Source organism: Carassius carassius, chromosome 17 (genome assembly GCF_963082965.1).
Source record: "Carassius carassius chromosome 17, fCarCar2.1, whole genome shotgun sequence".
Classification (NCBI taxonomy): Eukaryota; Metazoa; Chordata; class Actinopteri; order Cypriniformes; family Cyprinidae; genus Carassius; species Carassius carassius.
The window spans coordinates 9,190,145-9,211,843 of record NC_081771.1 but is presented as its reverse complement, the minus strand read 5'-3'; the positions used below and the strand labels follow the sequence as shown (position 1 = coordinate 9,211,843).

General features: G+C 38.1%; 3 protein-coding genes across 3 annotated transcripts; all 3 read right to left on the bottom strand.

Moving 5' to 3' along the window:
* Positions 1 to 720: 720 nt before the first annotated feature.
* LOC132160974 (uncharacterized) lies at positions 721 to 2,734 on the bottom strand. The gene is made up of 10 exons (XM_059570738.1): positions 2,623 to 2,734; positions 2,437 to 2,556; positions 2,308 to 2,355; positions 2,111 to 2,194; positions 1,965 to 2,030; positions 1,761 to 1,849; positions 1,380 to 1,440; positions 1,226 to 1,276; positions 980 to 1,024; positions 721 to 906 (listed from the first exon to the last, which is right to left on the bottom strand). Exons 1-10 carry the CDS (start codon positions 2,701 to 2,703, stop codon positions 841 to 843), a joined length of 711 nt encoding a protein of 236 aa, XP_059426721.1. The 5' UTR covers positions 2,704 to 2,734; the 3' UTR covers positions 721 to 840.
* A 66-nt stretch (positions 2,735 to 2,800) lies between these two features.
* On the bottom strand, positions 2,801 to 7,132 carry LOC132091032 (HMG domain-containing protein 3-like). Its single transcript, XM_059497810.1, has 8 exons — positions 6,944 to 7,132; positions 5,076 to 5,215; positions 4,777 to 4,981; positions 4,591 to 4,695; positions 4,313 to 4,503; positions 4,096 to 4,237; positions 2,971 to 3,618; positions 2,801 to 2,880 (listed from the first exon to the last, which is right to left on the bottom strand). The coding sequence occupies exons 1-8, from the start codon at positions 7,101 to 7,103 to the stop codon at positions 2,801 to 2,803; spliced, it is 1,671 nt and encodes a 556-aa protein (XP_059353793.1). The 5' UTR covers positions 7,104 to 7,132.
* A 2,828-nt stretch (positions 7,133 to 9,960) lies between these two features.
* On the bottom strand, positions 9,961 to 21,453 carry LOC132160973 (myosin heavy chain, fast skeletal muscle-like). Its single transcript, XM_059570737.1, has 39 exons — positions 21,248 to 21,453; positions 21,013 to 21,156; positions 20,762 to 20,918; positions 20,615 to 20,642; positions 20,400 to 20,514; positions 20,156 to 20,248; positions 20,010 to 20,073; positions 19,830 to 19,928; positions 19,578 to 19,681; positions 19,329 to 19,467; positions 19,097 to 19,215; positions 18,836 to 18,985; positions 18,587 to 18,757; positions 18,178 to 18,484; positions 17,963 to 18,033; positions 17,776 to 17,863; positions 17,522 to 17,639; positions 16,991 to 17,114; positions 16,773 to 16,909; positions 16,422 to 16,677; positions 16,089 to 16,331; positions 15,828 to 16,004; positions 15,543 to 15,688; positions 15,286 to 15,376; positions 14,819 to 15,208; positions 13,536 to 13,662; positions 13,308 to 13,426; positions 13,036 to 13,232; positions 12,782 to 12,965; positions 12,523 to 12,688; positions 12,299 to 12,423; positions 11,908 to 12,216; positions 11,620 to 11,823; positions 11,414 to 11,539; positions 11,143 to 11,313; positions 10,655 to 10,759; positions 10,483 to 10,578; positions 10,266 to 10,397; positions 9,961 to 10,082 (listed from the first exon to the last, which is right to left on the bottom strand). Exons 1-39 carry the CDS (start codon positions 21,449 to 21,451, stop codon positions 10,062 to 10,064), a joined length of 5,817 nt encoding a protein of 1,938 aa, XP_059426720.1. The 5' UTR covers positions 21,452 to 21,453; the 3' UTR covers positions 9,961 to 10,061.
* Positions 21,454 to 21,699: the final 246 nt, after the last annotated feature.

Below are 21,699 nucleotides of genomic sequence, written 5' to 3'. Positions count from 1 at the left end.
GAAAGAGATTTAAAGTAATAATACATTTTGAGCAAAGCTTGAAATGCATTTGCAGTTTGAACGTAATGTGTGGAACTGTTTACTGGTAAAAAAAATAAAACTAATAAAATGAAATCACTTACTGTCAAGCCAGGCAAAATGAGCCTCTTTTCTGAATGATGCTTCACTAACAACATCATGGAAAATCCTGCACGTCAGAGACAGCCTGAAGAAAGACACATCTCCATCTTCTTTGACCACATTCATGAGGATACATCTCAGGATCTCAGCTGGCATCTGCTCAGCAATTTGTTAAATATTATTCAATATAAAATACTAGTCAAATAATAGCATACATTTAACATGTTAAAAATAAAAACATTTGGAATAGGGAAAACTCCCACCTTACTTATGTCCACCTCATCTGGCACCTCTAGCACCTCATCAGCTTCCATTTCCAATTCTCCTAAAGAAAGAAATTATATTCACACCAATAGAATAATCATGAAATATTTATGGAAAATGTAACTTGAACATGTTATCATCAGTTGTCAGATTAGTTGTTGCAAACCTATTTTAGTTAAAGTTATACCTGTCTTCATTTCTTTGCGCCTTTTTCTGAGAAGCTTTCTTTCAGCATCTGATCTTAAATTATAAAAAAAAAAAAACAAAAAAAAAACAAGTGAACTACAGTTTGCCTAGCAAGTACTTACTCCACACAGGAAAAAACACCATAAAATACCAAATACTGTGCAAATTAACATCATTAAAGAGAGGACAAAAAACTGCTACTTCTACTCCTCCTTCAACTACTAATACTAATAAATGTGTTTTATTTATTGGAAGTACTTGCAAATAGGCTTACTTGACGGGATAATTTGTTAGCAGGAGCAAGCACCACCATCTCCTTACTGCAGCCATGTCAGACTGGAAAATATGCTTAATGTAAATCACCCTTTGAGAATATACTTTTCCAAAATTATTAGTTTTGATAGCTCACCTCAGCAAAATCAAAGAGACCTCCCATTACAACATAGAGTGTGTACTGTAACATTAAGAGTAAGTTACATCAAAACAGACATAAATAATAGTAATGAACTTTAATTAAATTGTTTTAGGAGACTGCATCAATATCTTAAGTTAGTTGGATATTGGTTTTGCTCAAACCACAAAATAAATTAATGACAGCAATCTGACAAAGTTATCAAAAAAAAAAATATTATTGTTATCAAACAATTCTTCCTACCATCAACACAAATACTCCACAGTTATTTGAACAATTCTGCCTTGGAGCACCCTGTTGAGTTCATTTGAAATAAACATGTTATAATTATTCAAAAATAAACTGTGTTTGAATATCTGAAATGTAATTTAGTTATGGCAACAATAAAACTGCTTACTTTGAGATCATCACGTCCATACTCCTTCCACGGCCCAGGATGTAGTTGCTGTGCAAGTTTTCTACAAAGCATTAAACCACAACAACAATTAAAACAAAAATGGATTAAAAAAAATTATAGTAAAAATGCTAATAAACAAACAAACAAACTGGGGTGGAACAACCCCAAACAAATTTGACTCATTTATCATTGTTTAAACAATTTTATCTATAAACTATAATAGAATTCCAGCGATTAGGTAAATGTAAATAGTTTAAGCATCAATGAAAAATGAGCCATAAAACAAAAAAACAAAATGCATGCAAATGGATGTATGGCACAAAAACAGAACTACCATAATCCTGAACTAATTTTGAACTCTTAATATTTTTCTGAAAAAACCTGTAGGGACCAATGAAACGACAATCGCTGAAGTCAGTGCCGTACAGTGAATCAAGCAAATACATCTCTCTGCTTTTTGGTTTCATGATCTGTAAAACTGGTTCTATTAAGTGATTCTTGGAAGATACAATTATTAGTTATGTCAAAATATCTCTGTGTTACTTGCATTAAGGAGAACTGATCATTTAAACATAAAATACTTACACATATCATCCAATGGTTTGTAGCCCATGAAGGCAGTAAGATGAAGTCACATCTTGCTATATGTTCCTAATACAGACAACAAACATTTTTAAACACCACCTAAAATGACCCTACTTTACTTCTATTAAAATTTCAGTCATACTTACAGGTAAGTTAGCTGAAGGGTCTGCACAGAATGGTGGCAACCATGTCACTGTCACATATGAGCTAAAACAATGGACCTTTATGTTCTGGTAGATACCATTTAAAATTACAGTTAATTTGATTGCATATAAAGGATCACTTATGCACACTTTCCTAAAAAAAAAAAAAAGGTTCCACACAGCAGACAGGAAAAAATTACCTTTAAGTCAGCAATATCCCTGACAACTGATAGGCAGGCATTCAAAATCTGTAATTTGAGATAAAAAAAAAAAATTCATATTCGCTCATCACAAAACAAAAACATTTTTGTGCATGTGATAAAACTCACAGTCCCTTCAACATCATTTGGATGGCCCAAGGTAATAAAATCTGATCTGTCCAGAATTGTTGCTCCTACTTGAGCCAAAAATTGTTGTTGTGATTCCTTTTCATTTAAAGCATTTTTTATCTAGAAAAACAAAAACAATTGTAAGCATGATTACTTTGCATGAAAATGCAAAATAATTCAACATACCATCTTAATTTGGTCACTGCTTTGTGGATGCATCCAGCATGCCCTGTTTGGCTGCACATTTCGTAGGGCTGTCAAGTCCATCAATGAACCCCGGCTGGGGTCTGAAAAGAGACAAAATATTATGACCCAACTGTGCTAAGTGAAGTGAGATTTTACAAGTGCAGTGTTTATCATGACATTACTTACAGTGTACTGGATCTATTTGTGTAATATCACATGAGAGTCTCTTACTATCATTTAAGGACTGTGGAGGCGTACCTTCACATACAGGACAAGAAAAATCTATTTTACAATATGTGACAAAATTACTGGTCATTGTAAGATGTAAAAATAATAATAAAAACTTACCAAGTACTATCTGACCATAATCATTGAAGGTTAACTGATCACTAGGTGATACAACTTTTTTCAGGCTGTCCTCCATGTTTTTATTCTGTGCGATGTTATAATGGTGAATGATGTTGCGCATCAAAAATGTGTGTCCTGATGGCGTGAGCATGTTAAGGAAATAATTGTTTTTGCGCATTGCAGCAAAAAGTTGCTCTGCGGTTTGAGTATTTACCCAGCCACAAAGTTCTGGGACTACCTGGACTCTCCTAAGAGCATCTCTTGGGTCTTTTGTATTGAATTCGTGGAATCTGTCATACAAAGCATAATGCTCTGATGATCCAGTCAAAGGATGGCAGTTGGTATCCTCCTCCTCCTTCTTATTTTTCAACCATGTTAGATTAACTTTGAGCTTGCCTTCTTTTGCTAGCTGGATATTGGCTGTAGTTGGTTCAGCAAGTCTCCCTTCATGGGGACTGAAAGGTATAGAATCTGCTTCACGAAGATTAACGTGTGCTGCAAGTCCTCTAGCAAAGTCGTATATAACAACATTAGGAAAGTGCTTCCAACTCAGCAGCAAGTCCGCAAAGTCTCTGGGAGACTCTGCTCTTATGTTGAATTTGATGGAATAGACTACTCCACAAGGACATGTAATGACTGCCCAGCCACCTAAGAGAAAAGTACAAAAGTACAATTTAAAGAAAGTACAGTTTAGAAAATGACAAAATCATTACAATGGTTACTTAAACAAAAATTACAAGTAACACTTCAACTATTAACTTAATTTTTCATAATTTAGTTTAGTTTTTCACTAGGTTTTCATAATTTCTTCATACCATACTCGTAAATTTTGAGTAAATCTACCTACTTTTACCAACATTTTGTCAGTGGGTTGACTCAGAGACTAGTTTAAACAGTATTAATTAACCCATGAATAAATTGCAAGTATTTTCTTACAGCAAATGAAATTTGTTATCTGCCAATGAAAGCATTATTGCTGAAAATGAAATGTCCATCAACATAAATTTAAAACTCCTGGGACATTATTATTATTTTTTAATCAAAGCTATAACTTTATGTATTATTAAGATATATTATTATTATTATATACATAGATATTTAAGTGATAAGAGTCAGGCAATTTACCAGAAGCACCCCAAATCTGCTGGAAGATTTTGTCGTACGCTGAGCGGTTTTGCATCTCCGTCCGCAAACGTAACACAAGATCCATCCTTGATCCCTTGGTGTCCAATCCACATTCTTTGCACAGCTTCCTCACTGCATCAACCTAAACATATGACAGACTTTGGTTAAAACCAAAATTGTTGCAAAACGTAATTAGATGTTGTAAATTTGTTCTTACCTTAAGATTAAAGAGCTCATCACCTAACCTTTCCTCTGTGACGTCAAGATCTGGAACATCACAGGACTTTTTTTTTTGTAGTTTTGCATGCTCAGTGTTTAAAACAATGTCTGAATTCCGGGTATTAGGTCCAATCCAAGGAGCCCAGGAATCATAACTGGGACGAACTACAAAGGGGTTTTTCCTGCCACCTTAAGAGAAATACAGAGTGTACAAGTACATTAAAGAATTTCTTTAGTTACACAGACCTAAATAATATTACACATTAAATAACTTACTTGAAAGAAATCCCCGGCCAATCATCTCCATCGTTACGGATTCCCAAAAAGAGACAATGTTTGTATCACCCTTGAATTCTGATGGTGGTGTGGCTATTTCACTGACTGCAACACACAAATTCACAAATCAGGAACATGCTGTTTTTAGAAAGCATGTGTAATACAATGTACACAACACATACTTACAAGGAATACTGAAGACTCCTTTTTTGTGGAGATCCATGATCACCACTTTGGGGTGATAACCACAATTGATGCATGTGTAAGAATAGTCATGGCTGCCCAAGGCTTCAAAGTGGAGGTAACCATGGAGCACTGTGTCTTTGCTGGGAAATTTTGCTTTGGCAGTGGCTTCAAGTATGCTCATTACTCTGCTAACAGCAGTGTGATTCTAAGAATATTCACAGAGTATATAAAAAAAAATGTTACATGACATAACACGTATTACATGAAACAATATTAACATCAGTAGTTGTACATATTACCTGAAGAGCATTGCGAAAAATCAGACACAAGTGTAGAGAAAGCAGAAGGTGGTCATTGAAGTTATGGATACCATCAGTGAATTCCTGGTACCTGTACATCATGCTGCAGTTGCTGCAGACTTTGTAGTAAGTTGAAATTCCTTAAATTGAGAGCAGAAAAGTTAAACACAAAATAACAGTACACTCTTTAAATAGAATGTTTTATTTAACAATATTTACCTTCAACTACCCCAGTGAAGGTCAGAATCTTTGCTCGTGAGGTTATAATAATTGGGTCACTTAGAACATGATTACCCTCACATTCGGAGCAGAACACTTCTTCAGGAATTAGTTGGTGTCTAAAGTCACTACCATGTTGTAGACCACCAACCAAATTTTCAGGAAAGTCCACAGGTAGAGATTTATTTTTAAAAAAATAGCGTACCATCCTCTCTATTCCATCATCATTAGGTGGGTACTGACGATCACTACAGTCATCCACACTCTCAGGATGCGGTTGAGGTTTCTGCATGGAATCAATCCTTTCGGTGGTCTTCACCTTCTGGAATAGAGCTCTCTCATTTTGAAATAAATGCCATTTAGCTATTGCTTTATGAATACATGACTGTTTTGTTTTATTACATGGACAGGCCCATGTGATCTTCTTACTGTCATATACAACAGTAACTCTTCCAAGTCTACAGTAATAAGACATTTTTGGCTCATACACTGATATATATTTTTTCGTTGAGGGCCCAGCAAATGTGATCTCTACAGAAAGTGGCACATCTTCTTTGTTTGCCATGCATTGCCTTTCGATGCATGCATCTTTCCTACTTTCTCCAAACCATTTTTCTTTCACCATCTCTGTTAGGGCTTCCTCTTTGAGATTAACAGAATTGCCATCATCTTTGGGACAGAAAGCTAAAGACATGAGATGGCAGCACTCAAATGGTTTCAGGCCACTCCTTTGAGCAAATTCAGCACTGGCATTGCATTGGTCTAGTTCACACATAACTTTGTCATTTACACCCCAAATCTTTTTTTGAACATGGATGGGAAGAGATGGTGCACTGAAAGATTTTGCCACTGCAAAAATTCCATGCTTACTGTCAATGCACTGGCAAAGTAGATGTCGTTCTGATGTGATGGCCTCTTTAACTGTGGTGTGCTTTCTTCTAATGTGAACACGTAAGTTTTTTTTATTCAATTCCATATCACAATGATCACATCTAATTCTTTTCTTCTTTGGTTGAAGACGATTTACTGTTGGTTGCACTGGTGGAACATGGACAGCAGAAGTAGTCGGAGATGGAAATACTTGGGTGGATGCAGAAAGAGAAAATTGAGCTTCAGAAGGAGGGCAAGTTGTCCCAGATTGCAAAGGTAGACATAAGGGACTTGTCCCAGATTGCAAAGGTAGACATAAGGGACTTGTCCAAGACTGTGTCATTGGTGGAGACCGAAACACTGATGTAACTGGAGATGAAGATGTTCGGATAGCCATGGGGCATGACAGGGGAGGCGCCTGTGTAATGACATGAGAAGTCTGTGCCAAAATATTTGGAAGTGGAGCAGTGGCTGCTGGGCTATGCAGGAGTGGAGACTGAGCTTCCTGGCCAGGAAATGCCAACTTTTGTTTACATTTTTTTAAATGAGTAATTAACTGCACTTTTCTTATTACTGTAGCAGGACAGTAACAGCAGTGAAAATGTGCATTTTCCCTACAGTGTGAATTGCACTTAACAATCACAAAATCTGGGGGGAAAAGTTACACAGAATACACACATGCATTACTCTGATCAAATTTTATAAAGCAAATTAATATTGTATTGTAATACAGTTTTTGTAATTAATACAGTATTGTATAGAGGTGAAATTATACTCACCATCATGATGTACTGCCAATTTTAGATGATTCTCTACATGGCAATCAATGGACAGTTGTGATGTGGTTTTGTACGTCTCACAAAAAGGACAGTGATACAGGTTACAGCACCGTGTGCACCTTGAAATTACAGGGCAACTGCCCTTTTTAAAGACATTCATCTAGAACAATACAATAACAAATAAATAATAATCAGTAACCGAGCAAAATCATGTTAATTTTACATTAGCCCTGCAGTCTGTCCATATGGTATTATGTTCTGAAGTATAAGATTAAAATGAGAATCACTGTGATACAATCAATATTGTTAAATAATCCATCGTTTTTCTGCAGATTCTTCAAAGAAGATCAAAGCAAGTGCGATTGTTCTTCTTCTTCTTCCCTTTTTTTGGAGATTCGCACCAATTTCGCGCATTACTGCCACCTACTGTGCACTCAATCCAGAGACTCTACCTCCTTTCCCCATCAAGTGCGATTGTTCACCAACTCTCTACCTTATATACTGTCTATGCTCTCTACTAGTGCGCAATCGGCGCATGCATATGACGTCACAAAACACGCCACCGCGCATGCGCGTAACAGCGTCCACTACGTATTGGATCAGATCCAAACACGTCATCGTGCTACAGGCTGCAGCGAGGGCTGTCTCGAAACCTAAGCGCTTGCTCACGGATGGGAGGGGCGGGTGACATTCATTTTCGGTTTACGTTTTCGGCTGTTTTTTTAATTTCGGCCCGAAACCGATAATGCCATTTCGGCCAAAAATTTTCGGCGGCCGAAATTTCGGTGCACCCCTAATCTTTAGCCTATGAGGCTACGAGATGCTGCGGTCCTGGCGGTGACATACCTTGATAGCATTCTTCTTCTTCAGTTCATGAAATCTGAGCGAAATAGTGCGCGGCACCCAGGTATTAGATGCGTGCGCATGCGTAAGGGTGGTGCCAAGCGCTATTTGGCCAATAGGATTGGCGAGGTGGTATAGGGCTTCAGACATTCGTCACACCGAGGGGTGTTCCCATAGCCGGTGACGTCACCGCAGCATCTCGTTCCCTATTCAGGGAACCATGGTTACATACGTAACCGAGATGTTCAAACTAATAGCACATAACGTCTCTATGATGGTTGGTTGATATTCCAGAAGGGAGGCTAGCCTCCTCTATGATGTTACTTTTCTCAGCACTCCTCAGCGCTGAAAGTGAACACTCGATGCTGATTCATGGTTCCCCTGGCCTCCACCTCCCCTTCTCTTTTACTTAGCGGTTGTAATGACATCAGCAGATTCGCCACATTTGCGATAGAAAAGCGGAGCTTTCATGTAATGGAATTACAACTGTGAAATTACAAACGAAAATATATACATTCTGAGACATGTAGACATGAACTGAAATGAATAGTGAATTTCATTAACATTAAATCTTCCTCATTTTCACCTCAAAATTTGGGGGAAACTGTGCCTCCCCTGCCTCACCCGACGAGCCGCCACTGAAACCAACTAAATCATAGTGAACGCGGGAAAATCTAAATGCGCGCCCACACTAGTCTAATCTAACGTACAAGACTTGTATATGCGTACACTATGGGTGTGTATAAGACGTTATTAAACAAGCTAGGTAAACGTCTGTATAAAACAAGGGTAAACGTTATAATCGCTAACAGCGCAGACTACATCAGTGACAAAAGTAAATTGGTACACAATAATATTTTTTGGACACGACTTATTAATGACTCAGCATCATCTATATTAAAGAGAAAATAATCACGTCATCAGATGTTTAATGTGAATAAACTAAGCTAGACTTATGGAGTTCCACAACAACTGAAACACGTTGTTTTCTCGCACCCGACCGGACTGTGTGTGTGTGTCGGTGGTGGTGAGGTAAAAGGGGAGCAGGCAGTGGACCAAAGCACTGTGAGGCAAAGCAGGGGGAACTCGAGATGTTTAAAACTTGTTTTGTTGTTGCTCATTTTGCATTTGTATTGTTTTACTACTTACACAATTAGTTTAACTATATATATCATTATATTATTTACAATACACATATTTCAATTATATTTTAGGGGGGGACAACCCTCAGATAGGGGGGGTCTGGACCCCGCTGACCCCCCCGCGATTTCCGCCTATGGTTGGGATGTACTATGACCAAGGTATTTGTATTCCCACTTATCTATAGATCTGAGGTGTTTCTCAATGTCAAGGAAGGATCCTCGGAAGCCAGTATTTCGAGGATGCTACGTCATCGACATCCGTCGAAGGACTGTTCCAATGTCGAGGATCCTCGGAATTTCAACCAAGGACTGAGTCCTTCGTTCGAAGAATATCCCATACACAGGAAAGGATGCATTATGTGTATCCTTTGCGCTCTTCGCGCTCTCAAATCACCCACAATCCTATGCGCGCAGCTTTGCTATCTTGTTCAAAAGTTCAAAAATGTCGAACGTTTGCGGAGTTGGAGCGTTAACGGTTTTTATTTACGTTACCAAACATTTGTTATAACTGTAGTTAATATAAGTAAAGTTTAACGTTTAAATGCCAGTAAAAATTACTACCATATTGATAATGTAAATTATACAAATACAAATGGTTAACTGAACCGGACCGTCATTTAACAATTGGTTGCGTCATCTGCATTTCTTTTATAAATAACTAGTTAAGTTGTCCAAAGTAATTTAACGATACCATTCACAGCGTTATTCAAACGGACCTTTTCACTGACGTAATGACGCAATTACGTGCACTTGCTAGCCTGTTCCATTTACGTGTTCTCCGAATGCTAAAGAGGAGTCTCGTCTAGCCTCTGAAGGAAGTGACTTGGAAGGACTAGTCCTGCCAAGGAAGTATCCTTGACATTGAGAAACTGGACTTCCTCAAAAATACATTTTGTTGGAATAATTTTGGATTAGCATTTTTTTTTTAAATCAGATGAATGCACACACACACATATGGTTTTAACCAGTTATGTTTTAAATACCAACTAGGCTATACAAATATAACCAAGAAAAACTAAACACAAAGACACCTCAGATGAACAGCTTTTTTATTATTGGTTACTGTTTTCTGTGGACAAGGACTTCACAGTAATTAGTTACTGATTCTTTGCCCACTCTTTTTCTCAAAAGGTTCATTCCTCAGCCTCTTTACCCTGTAAACAAATGAAAATAATGTGAAGTGAAGCATTATCAAAATGAGCACAATAATGTACTTTTTAAGATTGTTTAATATTGTATATTTGTTTTTACATGATTAAGGCCTATACACAAAATTTTGTCTGGATAACAAAGTCCTTGATCACAAATAATGAACTAAATAAAAGTTTGATATTTACCCTCCCAAATTCACGGCTTTTAGCTCTCAGCTTGTTGACCTGGGACTCAGCAATGTCAGCTCTCTCCTGAGCTTCCTCCAGCTCATGCTGCACCTTTCTGAACCTGGTCAGGTGACTGTTGGCCTGTTCCTCCTGTCAATGAAATAACACTTGTTTAGGGTCATCATATCCAGTAGATTGTGTTGCACACCACTCATCAAACTTTAAAATTACTTACAGCATCTTCACTCTGTCTCTTGTAGGCCTTGACTTTCAGTTGAAGTTTGTCCACAAGGTCTTGCAGTCTGATAATATTCTTCTTATCTTCTTCAGTCTACATCAGAAAAAATGTAATGCATTAATTGAACCATTTATCATACCTAGATACATATTTTTGTTTGATGAAGTACCTGATAAGTCAGTTCCTTCACTCTTCTTTCATATTTGCGGACACCTTTCACCGCTTCAGCACTCCGTCTCTGCTCCGCTTCAACTTCACCCTCCAGCTCACGAACCTGAATCATGGATTATAATTTATGTTATCCATGACTTTATGCTTGTGATAAAATATGTGAATGTATATTCCATGTGTACATTCCACAAAGCCATTTGAACCGCAATCTTTCATCACTCTATAAAATTTATTTTAATGCATCAATCTTTTTAATTACTTTGTATATGAAACGATGATTCGCATTCACAAAAATAGTCTTGTTTTAACCTTTTATTTTACATGTATCACCAGCAGGACAAAGTTCAAGACCTTCTTAAGTGCATTGAATAATTCATTCCGTCCACCCAGTTTTTAAAACATTAATTAAACTTATGTCATCATTCATCTGCAAAATTGGCCAATGTTAAGTCTCTAAAAATTTAATGTACTAGTATAGCCACATACCCTAGCCTCCAGTTTCTGGAGCTGCTTCTTTCCTCCCTTCATGGCCAAACTCTCAGCCTCATCCAGACGGTGCTGCAGGTCTTTGACTGTAACTTCCAGGTTCTTCTTCATCCTTTCAAGATGAGCACTTGTATCCTGCTCTTTCTTCAGCTCTTCTGCCATCATGGCAGCCTGCAATAATGTTTTACTCAGAATTTGGTTTCTTTGGAAAATAAAAATGTGTAAAATAGAAGTTTAAAACTACTGTAGTTTTTAAGTAGTTTTTACTCACATCAGTTATTGCTTTCTTTGCCTTCTCTTCAGCATTGCGTGCTTCCTGGACTACATCTTCCATCTCACCTTGAATCTGAACAAGATCTGCATCCAATTTCTTCTTGGTGTTAATAAGACTGGTATTCTGAAGAAAATGAGAGAATGTTGAAAATAACGTTGATTATGAGTTATTCCTTAAAAAATTACTTAAATCATTCTTCTTACTTGGGAGTGTAGGAGAGTCACTCGCTCACTGGCATCCACCAGTTCCTGCTCAGCTACTTTGCGAGCTCTCTCTGTCTGCTCCAGAGCAGATCTCAGCTCCTCAATCTCAGCCTGCATAAGGTTGTTTCTGCGTTCAACCATAGCAACCTGCTCTTTCATGTCCTCTTGTGCTCTTAAAGCTTCATCAAGATGGAGTTGAGCATCCTGAAGCAATCAAGAGATAGTTAGGTCTTCTGATCTCATTAGTCAGATCAAGACATAGTGCTACACTGCTGTAACAGAACAAACCTTCAGTTGTCCCTGGACGTTCCTGAGCTGTTTCTGAGCTTCAGCAGCCTGGCGATTTGCATGGCTCAACTGAATCTCCATCTCATTGAGGTCTCCTTCCATCTTCTTCTTAATTCTCAGAGCATCATTTCTGCTTCTGACTTCAGCATCCAGGGTGGTCTGCATGGAATCAATGATTCTCTGGCTGTTTCGCTTGATCTGTTCAATCTCCTCATCCTTCTCAGCCAATTTCCGATCAATCTCCCCTTTTACTTGGTTCAGCTCAAGCTGAACACGAAGAATCTTTGATTCTTCATGCTCTAGGGTTGCCTGAAAATTAGAATAACTTGTAGGGAATTGTTTGCTAGAACAGTGGAAATAATCTTTTTTTTTTTTAAAAGCACCACGTTACCTCAGCTTCTTCAAGTGCGGCTTGGATTTCAGATTTTTCCATTTCAGCAGATTTCTTTCCTTTTTCCAGCTCATGAATAGTCTTTCCAGTTTCACCAAGCTGCTCAGTCAAATCTGAGATCTCCTCTGTATACGTGAAAGAGCACATGATTAACAGTGGGTTGAAACATAATATTCTGTAGAAGATCTTAAAAACTAAAATAAAAGGTAAGTGATTGTACATACGTTGAAGGTTCTTGTTTTCCCTTTTCAGAGTCTCCAAGTGGTCCAAAGCCTCCTCATAAGAATTTTTCATTTTGAAAAGTTCTGTACTAAGAGAACGAGCCTCCTTCTGGGCTCCTTCCAACTCTGCCTGGCTTTCCTCATACTTCTGCTTCCATTCTGCTAAGACCTTTACGACATTGAAAAATATACCCATGGTGAGGTGCATCGCAACAATATTAAATGTAACTAAATTAATGTGCAAAAGATATGGTTGCTTTACCTTATCAAAGTTCCTTTGTTTCTTGTCAAGGTTGGCAGCCAAAGCATTTGCTCTCTCCACATCAATCATGAGATCCTCAACTTCATTTTGCAGTCGCTGCTTAGTCTTTTCCAAGGAGGCACATTTGGCATTCACAGCCTCAATGGACTCTTCAGCATCCTGTAAACGCTGAGCAAGCTTTTTCCTAGGAGCAACAATGAAATGTTAGTCATTGCTTCTATTTTATTTCCTGTTAAACAGGGGATTTTACTTACTTTGCTTCCTCAAGCTCTTCAGTACGCTGAATGGCATCAGTCTCATATTTGGATCTCCATTGAGCTACTTCACTATTGGCCTTTGACATGCCACGCTGGAGCTCAGATTTGGCTTCCTGTTCCTCCTCGTACTGCTCTCTGAGCAGATCACAGTCATGTCGTGCTGACTGGACACCATGAGCCAGGGCATTTTTGGCCTTTAAAACAGAAAGTTATTCAGTAGGTTTAGTTCATAAGGTCATTCATTCATTAGGAAAATGCTAATTTCTCACCTTGACTTCTTCCTCAATTTGCCTCTTCAGCTCTTCAACCTGCTGAGTGAAAGCCTGTTTGCTTCGAGTCAGCTGAGAAACTAAAGCCTCTTTTTCTTCTAGTTGACGTCCCATTTCACCTTGCATGAATTTAATGATGGTCAATAACTGCAGTGTTGTTTAGGTGTGTGTATAGAGAATGTCATTTTTTTATTATCCCTCCAGTAAAAAATACAAAATACTACTTACCATTTTCAGTCTGAAGTCTTGCCTTTTGAGCACCTAGATCATTGATGTGGCGTACATGTTCATCATGCTTTGTCTTAAACTCACTCAACTGATCTTCAAGTGTACGGCACATCTTTTCAAGATTTGTCTGTAAAACACAATTTTTTTAATGGGTATTTTTATACAATACAGTAGGGATGTCCCGATCAGGTTTTTTTGTCCTCGAGTCCGAGTCATTTGATTTTGAGTATCTGCTGATACCGAGTCCCGATCCGATACTTCTATAATACATAAAAAAAGAATAAAGAAGAGCGAAAAAACAGATCCAGGATCTTCAATAAATTACATTTTGAAATATATTCAAATATAAAACAGTTACTTTAAATAGGCTAGTAAAAATATTTCAAAATCTTACTGTTTTGCTGTACTTTGGATCAAATAAATGCAGGCTTGGTGAATAGAAGGGACTTCTTAAAAAAAAAAAAAAAAAAAAAAAAACCTTAACAAGCTTACTGTTCAAAAACTTCTGACTGGTAGTATAGGCAACTTTATTTTTTCTCTAATTTCTAGCTTTTAATTGGCTTAGAAATCTATAAATGCTGGACAATAACAAATAATAATGATTTGTTTATATACTACAAACACTGTTTATCACATAATAATGCAGAATAGTTTCTATACTGTAATAAATACTATCTCAATCAGCACTGCATTGTTCATACTTTATTTATCACCTGCTGGAGATGACTTGAACAATTTATTGTCGTGATCGTATATTAATGTCTTCGTGTTTGCATAAGTTTCTGTTTTCCCTGTGAGCACCACAGCATAGCTGGATGCTTTTGTCCATATTAGGAATATCCTGATATCAGCGCGAGAGCGTGCTCCGGCTTCGAGTATGAATGAAACACACACTGCATGAGAGTTTAGCACTCTGTGATGTTCATCTCGCTGTATCCTGGGTCCGAATGAAATATCAGGTCATGCGCAAACTATCATGTCTCTTTGAGTTTGAATCTATATTTATTCACACCAGCTCTTGAAAACAAAGTGATGTCATGCCGCACGCGTTGCTGTTTCTGTGTTGAGTCAAAAGGGTCTAACTCTGTGCCACCGCATAACAAAAGATGTGTTAAAAATTAATGAGAATACATATATATCCATGTCCTGATCGGGAGGTAACGTCCGATTCCGATCGAGTCTGAAACCACGCGATCGGGCCCGATTTCCGATCACGTGATCGGATCTGGACATCCCTACAATACAGTGCTGTTTCTTGTCCAATATTTCATATTAATACTTGCCTTTGATTTGGCAACAGCTTCCATACTGCTTGACAAGTCATCAATCTCCATTTTAAGCTCACTTTTCTCTTTTTCCAGCTTCTGTTTCACACGCTGGAGGTTGTCAATCTGTTCTCCCAGCTCTGCCACAGTGTCAGCCTGCTTCTTGCGGAGTGCTGCAGCCGTCGCTTCGTGCTGCAAGGTGGACTCCTCCAGATCACGGCGTAGTTTCTGGAACTCAGCCTCACGTTTTTTATTCATCTCAATCTGTGCAGCAGTGGCACCTCCTGCTTCTTCAAGCCTCTCGCTGATCTCCTCAAGTTCCCTGGAGAGATCTGACCTCTGCTTCTCGACCTTAGCACGAGCAGCACGTTCTGCCTCAATTTCTTCCTCCAGCTCCTCAATACGAGCCTGTGGTAGCAAAACTTTGATGAGTTACAGTTAATTACAACTAATAAGCATAAAATCACAGTAGCACTTTGAGTGACCTGAAGCTCTTTAATCTTCTTCTGGAGCTGAATACCAAGAGACTGCTCGTCTTCAATCCTGCACAGCAATTGACTTGATTCAAAGTCCTTCCTGTTAAAAAAAAAATTATAATAATAAAATTATAGTTATTCTGAAGGTTAACAATTAGGGTCTTAATTATAATGGTAAGTAGGATTAACAATATTTTATTAGTTCCTCACTACCATCCCAAATATTATTCTCTTCAAAACATTTCAAATAGAGGTTAAAGTCTTACTTCTTTATCTTCTCGTCTGATTGTTGCTTGTCATTCTCCAGGTCCATTATGGATTCCTGGGCAAGTTTCAAATCACCCTCAAGCTTTCTCTTGGCCCTCTCCAGGTCCATACGGAGTTTCTTCTCCTGCTCCAGAGAGCCTTCCAGCTGTTTCACAAATGTGAAAGATTAGTAAGCATAATTTTCCTCCAGAATATTATTTTCATGCTGGATTTCTCCTGTTTGTTGTAACAATAACCAGACACATGAGTACTAATTTGCACTATTTGTTACATTTCAAACTCACGTCATCGACTTGCTGCTCAAGCTTTGCTTTGGCTTTTGTCAGAGTATTGACTTTGTCCTCCTCTGCCTGGAGATCATCAAGAGTCTGCTGATGTGCCTCTTGGAGGGCTTTTTTCTCCTTAGTCAGCTTAGCAATAACCTCATCTTGAGATGTCAATTCTTCAGTAAGGTTTTTAACCTAAGAGATACAGTGGATAATTTCAGTGACTCCAATCTGAGTGGAAGATCAAGTTTTCCTAAACCTGTTTCTCAAGATATTAACCTTGTTCTCTGTGGCATGTTTCTCCTTCTCCACTTTGGCTAAGGTAAGCTCTAATTCATCAATGTCTTTCTTCAGCTCAGAGCACTCATCCTCTAGTTTTCTCTTCTTGGCTGTCAGTTCAGCATTGATTTCTTCCTCATCCTCCAGTCTTTCATTTGTCTCTTTGAGTTTCGCCTCCAGCTGGATCTTGCTTTTGATTAGTCCTTCGCATCTCTCCTCAGCATCAGAAAGGTTCTCTGTTTCCTGTTGATTAGAGCATCATTTGATTTAAATTTTAGCTGTGAATTTGTGATGTTATAAAGACAAATTGATGAATGCTGCTGAAAAACTCACAGCTGCCACTTGCAACTGCAGGTCATTTTTCTCCTGCAGCAGGGAAACCATCTTCTCCTCCAGCTCCTTCTTCTTGGCAAGTGCCTTTGTAAGATCCTCCTTCATTTTTTCAAAATTTTCTTTCATGGCTGCCATTTCCTTCTCAGTCTCTGCACTCTTGAGCAGAGGCTTGATCTTAAAATACAGCTTCATCCATGGCCAGTGTTTCACATTCATGAATGAGCGGATGTTGTACTGGATGGTGAAGATGGACTCTCTGGATCATAGAATCAGAAGAAATGGCCAGATGTTGTGTGTGGATGTGGAGTGTTATCCCCTAAAGTATACATATTTTTTTCAAGACAAAACTACCTTCTCTCCATCATTTTGACAAACTCCTTCCTCATAACATAGCCTCTGCAAAGTGCTTGAGTCATGGTCACAAGGATAACAAGTTTTTCATCTCGCATCTCCTCAAGAAGACCCAGAAGCCCAGCTTTGAAGAACACCTGAAATTTGGTTTGGTTTTCAGATTGTTAGTGCCAACTGCATCATCAACAGTAAATGCAGAGTCTTGAAGACTTCCTAACCTTGGTGTGTCCAAACTTGTACTGGGTATGATCCACATCAATGGAGCCAAGAAGCTTCTCTGAAGCCTTCTTATTGTCAATGAACTGACCCTCAGGGATGACACTAGCATTCAATACTTTGTATCTAAAGAAAAGATATTCATAATACGTTTACCTTGAATTAATTCAGTAATGTGGTTTCAGAATCATACTAAGTTGAAATTTTCACCTGGATGGTACACTACATACATGAAGTACTAAGAACAAACACCGGTATCACCCACTAATCTTGCATACACATGCTTTTCTGTGTAAAATCTGTTTATGTGAATTTCTATTTGTTACGAATGTATTGGATCCTGTTGCCCATGCAAAAGAAGCATATGTGTGTGAGAGAAAGCACACTTGTTTTATGCAAATTACTAGCTGTGGGTACATCCTCCTCATTTAGAAAAATCCAGATTCATCAACATTACAAAAAGCATTACATTAGAATTGTTTTTTTTTGTAAAACATATTTAAACATATTTATGCATTATGTACATTGTTTACCTTTGCTTGAAGTCACCATAGAGGATTCTGCTTGGGAAACCTTTTCTGCAAATTCTGATTCCCTCCAGTACACCGTTACAGCGCAACTGATGGATGACCAGAAAGTTCTCCATAAGACCTAAAATAAAAAGAATTCCACAAACTTGATTATTGTTTTTACATAAAAGTCTGTCATGTTCCCTTTAACAGAGCCAATAATTTAAATATACTGCATGCTTTTCTGTATTTCTAACATGAATGCAAAAAATATTAACCTGGAGTCTTTGACTCATTTGGAATTAAGCAACGCACAAAATGAGGATGAGTGCTTCTCAGGTTGGTCATCAGTTTGCCCAAGTTCTCCTATTGGTTGAAGAATAAACAGATAAGCTATCACCCGGTACATCTTCAAAAAAAAAAAAAAAGATTATATTAAGGAGTTAAATGAAGCCACATCATTACCCGGAACAGAGCAGACACAGTTTGGAAGGAGCCGCCCTTCTTTTTCCCACCCTTTTTGCCACCAGTGTCAGCTGTTGATTAAGCAGTAATGTAAAGAGCTCTCTGGTAAATAATGTCATATACAGAAATCAAGGTTCTTTGTTAACAAAGTTTGATAAGTTTTATATTTGCATCCTAATGTTTCAATCATAAATGTGTGAATTTGTTTCGCAGACCTTCAGCAGAAGCATGAGCAGCATACAGGTGAGCCAGCAGTTTCATTGAAGACTTCTGGTACAGCTGAACCACTGAGTCGTTCAGAGGGTCCTTGTTCTTATCCAGCCAGCCTACGATGTTGTAATCCACGGTTCCAGCATAGTGCACCAAGGAGAAGTGGGCCTCGGCCTTGCCTTTGGTAGGTTTGGGCTTCTGGAAGCATGCACTTTTACCAAGATGCTGGTCATGCAGCTTGTTCTTAAAGGTTGTGTCTGTTGCCTTAGGGAACATACACTCCTCCTCAAGGATGGAGAAAATACCCATTGGCTGCAAAAAAGAGCACATTTCCTTGAGATAAGAAAATGAATCAAACCAAAGCACCTATGCTTAAAAATAAAAAATTCATGTCCTAAAGTTGAAATTTGTTACCTTTTCAATAAGCTCAATGCAGGCAGCCAAGTCCATACCGAAGTCAATGAACTCCCATTCGATGCCTTCTTTCTTGTATTCCTCTTGTTCCAGCACAAACATGTGGTGGTTGAAAAACTGTTGCAGTTTCTCATTTGTGAAATTAATGCAAAGCTGCTCCAGGCTGTTGAACTGTAGAGAACATAAAATATTTCAGCATGAGAACCAAGCTAAAGCTACAGATTCAAAATCTGTATCTTATTAACTTACATCAAAGATTTCAAACCCAGCAATGTCAAGCACTCCGATGAAGAACTGCCTTGGCTGTTTGGTGTCTAGCATCTCATTGATTCGGACAACCATCCACAAGAACATTTTCTCATAAACTGACTTGCAAAGAGCCATGGTTGAATTATTCACCTTATTTAGAAAAGAATGATGCTATTTTTATTCCATTTCTTTCAATAAAAAGTATATACTAAAAAATTCAGTGATGCAATCATTAATAATACATTTTTTAAGTGCACACACCTGAGGAACAGTTTGACCTTTGGTTACAAATTCATTCCCGACCTTCACTCTGGGAAAACACAAAGCCTTCAGCATGTCAGCAGAGTTCAGTCCCAAGAGGTAAGCGATTTTATCAGCCACTGGAAAAAAATATTCAAGTAAATTATTAATAGATTATTAAAAATAATATATTCCTTCCATATTTTTATCATATATAAATGTTTCTACTGCTGAATTTAGACTGAAGTCACACCCTCAGTTCCATCAGGCTCAGCCTGCTCCTCCCTCTGCTTCTGCTTGAACTTCATGTTCCCATGATGCATCACAGCTCCTGTCAGCTTGTAGATGCCTATTTTCTCCTCAGCAGTAAAGCCCAGGATATCAATGGCTGTCTGCAGGTCAGAAACAATCATGTGTCTCTTGTAATGTTGCTGATGATACATCGCAAATATGAAATAGGCTTTTTATGTAAATTACTTGACAAGTTCAAAGTTCTGCTTACATCAGTTGCAATGAACTCTTCCACATCATTGATGCTCTTGACTGTGATCTCACCATGACTGATCATCGGATAGTCGAATGGGTTAGTGGTGATTAGAAGAGCCTCTACAAGAGGAGTATGACAAGAAAGAAAGACTTTAATCCAAAGTTTGAATGATCATATTATCTGTTTGCATTCTTTAGAAATATTGTATTAAATTCAAATTAAATATGGGAAAATATTATCCTATGCAATAATAATAGAGTTTCTTACCCAGGAGTTCTGGCTTATGGCCAGTGCAAAGCTGGTAGAAGATGTGGTAGCTCCTCTCAGCAGACAACTGGAAAGTTACTCTGGACTTTTCCAGCAGATCTATGGATCAATACCATGATTGTCAGAGGGATAAAAGGAATGTGCGTAATCAGCTGAAATCTAAAAGAATGAAGGACTCACAAGTTTCAATATCAGCTGATGCCAGTTTTCCAGTGGTGCCAAAATGAATTCGGATAAATTTACCCTGAAGAATTTAGAAGTAAGATCAAATTTAACAGGAAAAATTAAAACACATAGTAGATCTTTGCAGTTGCATCAATACTTACAAAGCGGGAGGAGTTGTCATTCCTCACAGTCTTGGCATTTCCATAGGCTTCCAGCAAGGGGTTGGCTGCAATGATTTGATCTTCCAGCGACCCCTGATGGACACATAATGTTTTAGATATGCCAGTTAAATAAGTGTTCTACTGCTTTGCTAAGACTTTTTTGGATTGATGTTTTTGACTGATGACCGTACAATTTAATAAATCCATCCTCATTACCATATTGCCACATAGATAACAGATATACCTGCATTTTTCCAGGGACGGGCTCTGCTTTCTTCTGTGCAGATGATACAGCGATTGTCGCAAAGTACTGGATGACACGTTTGGTGTTCACAGTCTTTCCTGCACCAGATTCTCCACTGAAAATACGGTACAGTATATCATAATATGCATCAGACTACACAGTTTCTGCTTATCACATTGCATTTGTGGTGAAAATACTTAAAACATAATACTTACGTAATCAGGATAGACTGATTCTCACGATCTACAAAAGAGTAGAAAGTCATTTATTACATTCTATATATATATATATATATATATATAAACTGGATCTTTTAACTATTTAGCCACTGAACCTCATTTATAAAGATACTTTTTTCATACCAGTGAGCATGAACTGATAGGCATTGTCAGAGATGGAGAAGATGTGAGGTGGGGCTTCAACTCTTTTTTTGCCCCTGTAGGCTGTCACAACTACAGAATCATACACTGGGAGCCACTTATAGGGGTTCACAGTGACACAGAACAACCCGGAATAGGTCTGCAAGAGAGTAATGTTATTTCACATGCTAAATATATAAATTGCATTGATTTATAAGTAAAGCAGCACAACGCCTTCATTTTTGGTTACATACATAGATCATCCATGCTGCATAACGCTCTTTGAGGTTGTACAGCACAGTGGGTTCGTTGAGGTGGGTCATCATGGCCATGTCCTCTATCTTATCGAACTTAGGGGGATTCATTGGAAAAATGTCATCCTCCTTCACTTTGATGGTCTGGAGGGTCGTTTTACAGTTATCAAAAAAGCAATGCAGATGGCTGTAAAATTTATTTGGCAAATTTTGTCTAAGTATGTCTTATACCCACTTTGCCACACAGAGTTTCCACTGTGGCTTTGCCACCTTCCCGACTCTTGAGGACCCCTTTGAGGTACATCTCCTTGGGCTCAGTCACAAAATAGGCAGTTTTGGCATCAAATGGTTTATTTTGAGCTTCCAGTCTTTCTTTTTCTGGCTTGCGGAGGTAGATGGCCGCAGGACCAAAACACTCCATTTCCGCATCCCCACTCATAGTGGAATTCTGACAGAAGAACAACCAATACTGTTTGTAATGCAAGTTATATTCAAAGGAACATTTACGTTCATGCATGTGTAATAGTACCCTTTAACATTAGATAAAAATGTAAAATAACCAAGTACTTGGTTGATTAACTTGTCACCAAAAAGGCAAAAATGGTGGTTGAGAATGACAAAACCGTGTTAAAAAACTAAGTTATGCATGAATTTGTCACATTGTTTAGCATTTAGAGTTAATTAAAA

What these genes read in the sequence shown, in the direction of transcription:
- LOC132160974 (XM_059570738.1), bottom strand. Translation starts at nt 2,703, where the DNA reads ATGGACTTGACAGCCCTACGAAATGTGCAGCCAAACAGGGCATGCTGG. An exon ending in GGGATATTGCTGACTTAAAG is followed by an intron (nt 2,195 to 2,307) that starts GTAATTTTTTCC and finishes GGTATCTACCAG; the next exon opens with AACATAAAGGTCCATTGTTT. An exon ending in CGTTTCATTGGTCCCTACAG is followed by an intron (nt 1,441 to 1,760) that starts GTTTTTTCAGAA and finishes AATGCTTTGTAG; the next exon opens with AAAACTTGCACAGCAACTAC.
- LOC132091032 (XM_059497810.1), bottom strand. Translation starts at nt 7,103, where the DNA reads ATGAATGTCTTTAAAAAGGGCAGTTGCCCTGTAATTTCAAGGTGCACA. An exon ending in ATTGGCAGTACATCATGATG is followed by an intron (nt 5,216 to 6,943) that starts GTGAGTATAATT and finishes TCTCAATTTAAG; the next exon opens with GAATTTCAACTTACTACAAA. An exon ending in TTTTTCGCAATGCTCTTCAG is followed by an intron (nt 4,982 to 5,075) that starts GTAATATGTACA and finishes GAATATTCTTAG; the next exon opens with AATCACACTGCTGTTAGCAG.
- LOC132160973 (XM_059570737.1), bottom strand. Translation starts at nt 21,451, where the DNA reads ATGAGTGGGGATGCGGAAATGGAGTGTTTTGGTCCTGCGGCCATCTAC. An exon ending in CCGTCCCTGGAAAAATGCAG is followed by an intron (nt 20,249 to 20,399) that starts GTATATCTGTTA and finishes TGTGTCCATCAG; the next exon opens with GGGTCGCTGGAAGATCAAAT. An exon ending in GTCAAAATGATGGAGAGAAG is followed by an intron (nt 16,678 to 16,772) that starts GTAGTTTTGTCT and finishes TCTATGATCCAG; the next exon opens with AGAGTCCATCTTCACCATCC.